The sequence below is a fragment of the Elephantulus edwardii genome, unplaced genomic scaffold (assembly GCF_000299155.1).
Source record: "Elephantulus edwardii isolate Elephantulus edwardi_28Jun2011 unplaced genomic scaffold, EleEdw1.0 scaffold00005, whole genome shotgun sequence".
NCBI classification, from domain to species: Eukaryota; Metazoa; Chordata; class Mammalia; order Macroscelidea; family Macroscelididae; genus Elephantulus; species Elephantulus edwardii.
The window spans coordinates 27,127,545-27,128,361 of NW_006399755.1; the positions used below are offsets into that span (position 1 = coordinate 27,127,545).

Sequence of the window (817 nt, forward strand, 5' to 3'; positions counted from 1 at the left end):
TTTCCCATCGCAATACTTTTTTTTATTTCCTGGCTACTGGTGCCAAGAGTGTTGACCGTGGAGCCGAGCAAATTGAAGCTGTGAACAGTCTCAATCTCTTCGCTGTCCATCCTGATGCTACTGATTGGTCCAGTGGTGAGAATCAGCTGCTCCGCAGCAGAAAGATGGGCAATCAACCACGGCCTGTGCGATTTACGGCAATTGAAAACCTGCTAGGTCAGCAATGTGTAGGTTCCAATTCGAAAGTACACAACAACAACAATTTATTATGAAATAGATTTTTATCAGTCGCTACCAATGAACTGATTTCATCACAAGGTGGGTGACTCTGCAGTCAGTTTTTAAGGCTATTAATCTCTTAGGAAAAGACTGTCCAATCTTTTCTCCCGCGGAGCTGCTGTTGGATTCCAATCACCAGAAGGGTCGAAGCACACAGTTCCCTATGGATTACTGAACTGGCAATAGGATTAAATTATGTTTTATACGTAAACGGCTTTAAAAAGATTAAAAATTCTTACTTACCGTATAATTGTTCTCCATCAACTCCTGGTAGTCTCTCTTCAGCAAGAAGTACGTGCTGCCGTAATTCATGGTGAGGCAGGGAGTACTAGGACCCAAACTCAAAAGGTTTACCTCGGGGCAATTAATGGGTCTGTAAGGGTTACCCTCTACACCCAGCTGATTTAAGTTTACTTGCTTTCTTGATCCCCAGGACCACGTGTCTCTCAAAATACTGTGCTTCTATGTTTGAGATATAACAGACTCCTCTTAAACAGCGCGAGCTTGGAAAGTTCCAAGAAGAAACACTTGGGCACTT

The 817-nt window shown here is 43.1% G+C and overlaps 1 protein-coding gene across 1 annotated transcript in view; it reads right to left on the reverse strand.

The window, feature by feature from the left end:
• UBE2U (ubiquitin-conjugating enzyme E2U (putative)) overlaps positions 1-591 on the reverse strand; it is a 148,054-nt gene extending 147,463 nt beyond the window's left edge. The window contains exon 1 of the mRNA XM_006879843.1: positions 523-591. Coding sequence (XP_006879905.1) covers positions 523-591 — 69 coding nt within the window. The remainder of the gene's footprint in view (positions 1-522) is intronic.
• Between the last annotated feature and the right edge of the window lie 226 nt (positions 592-817).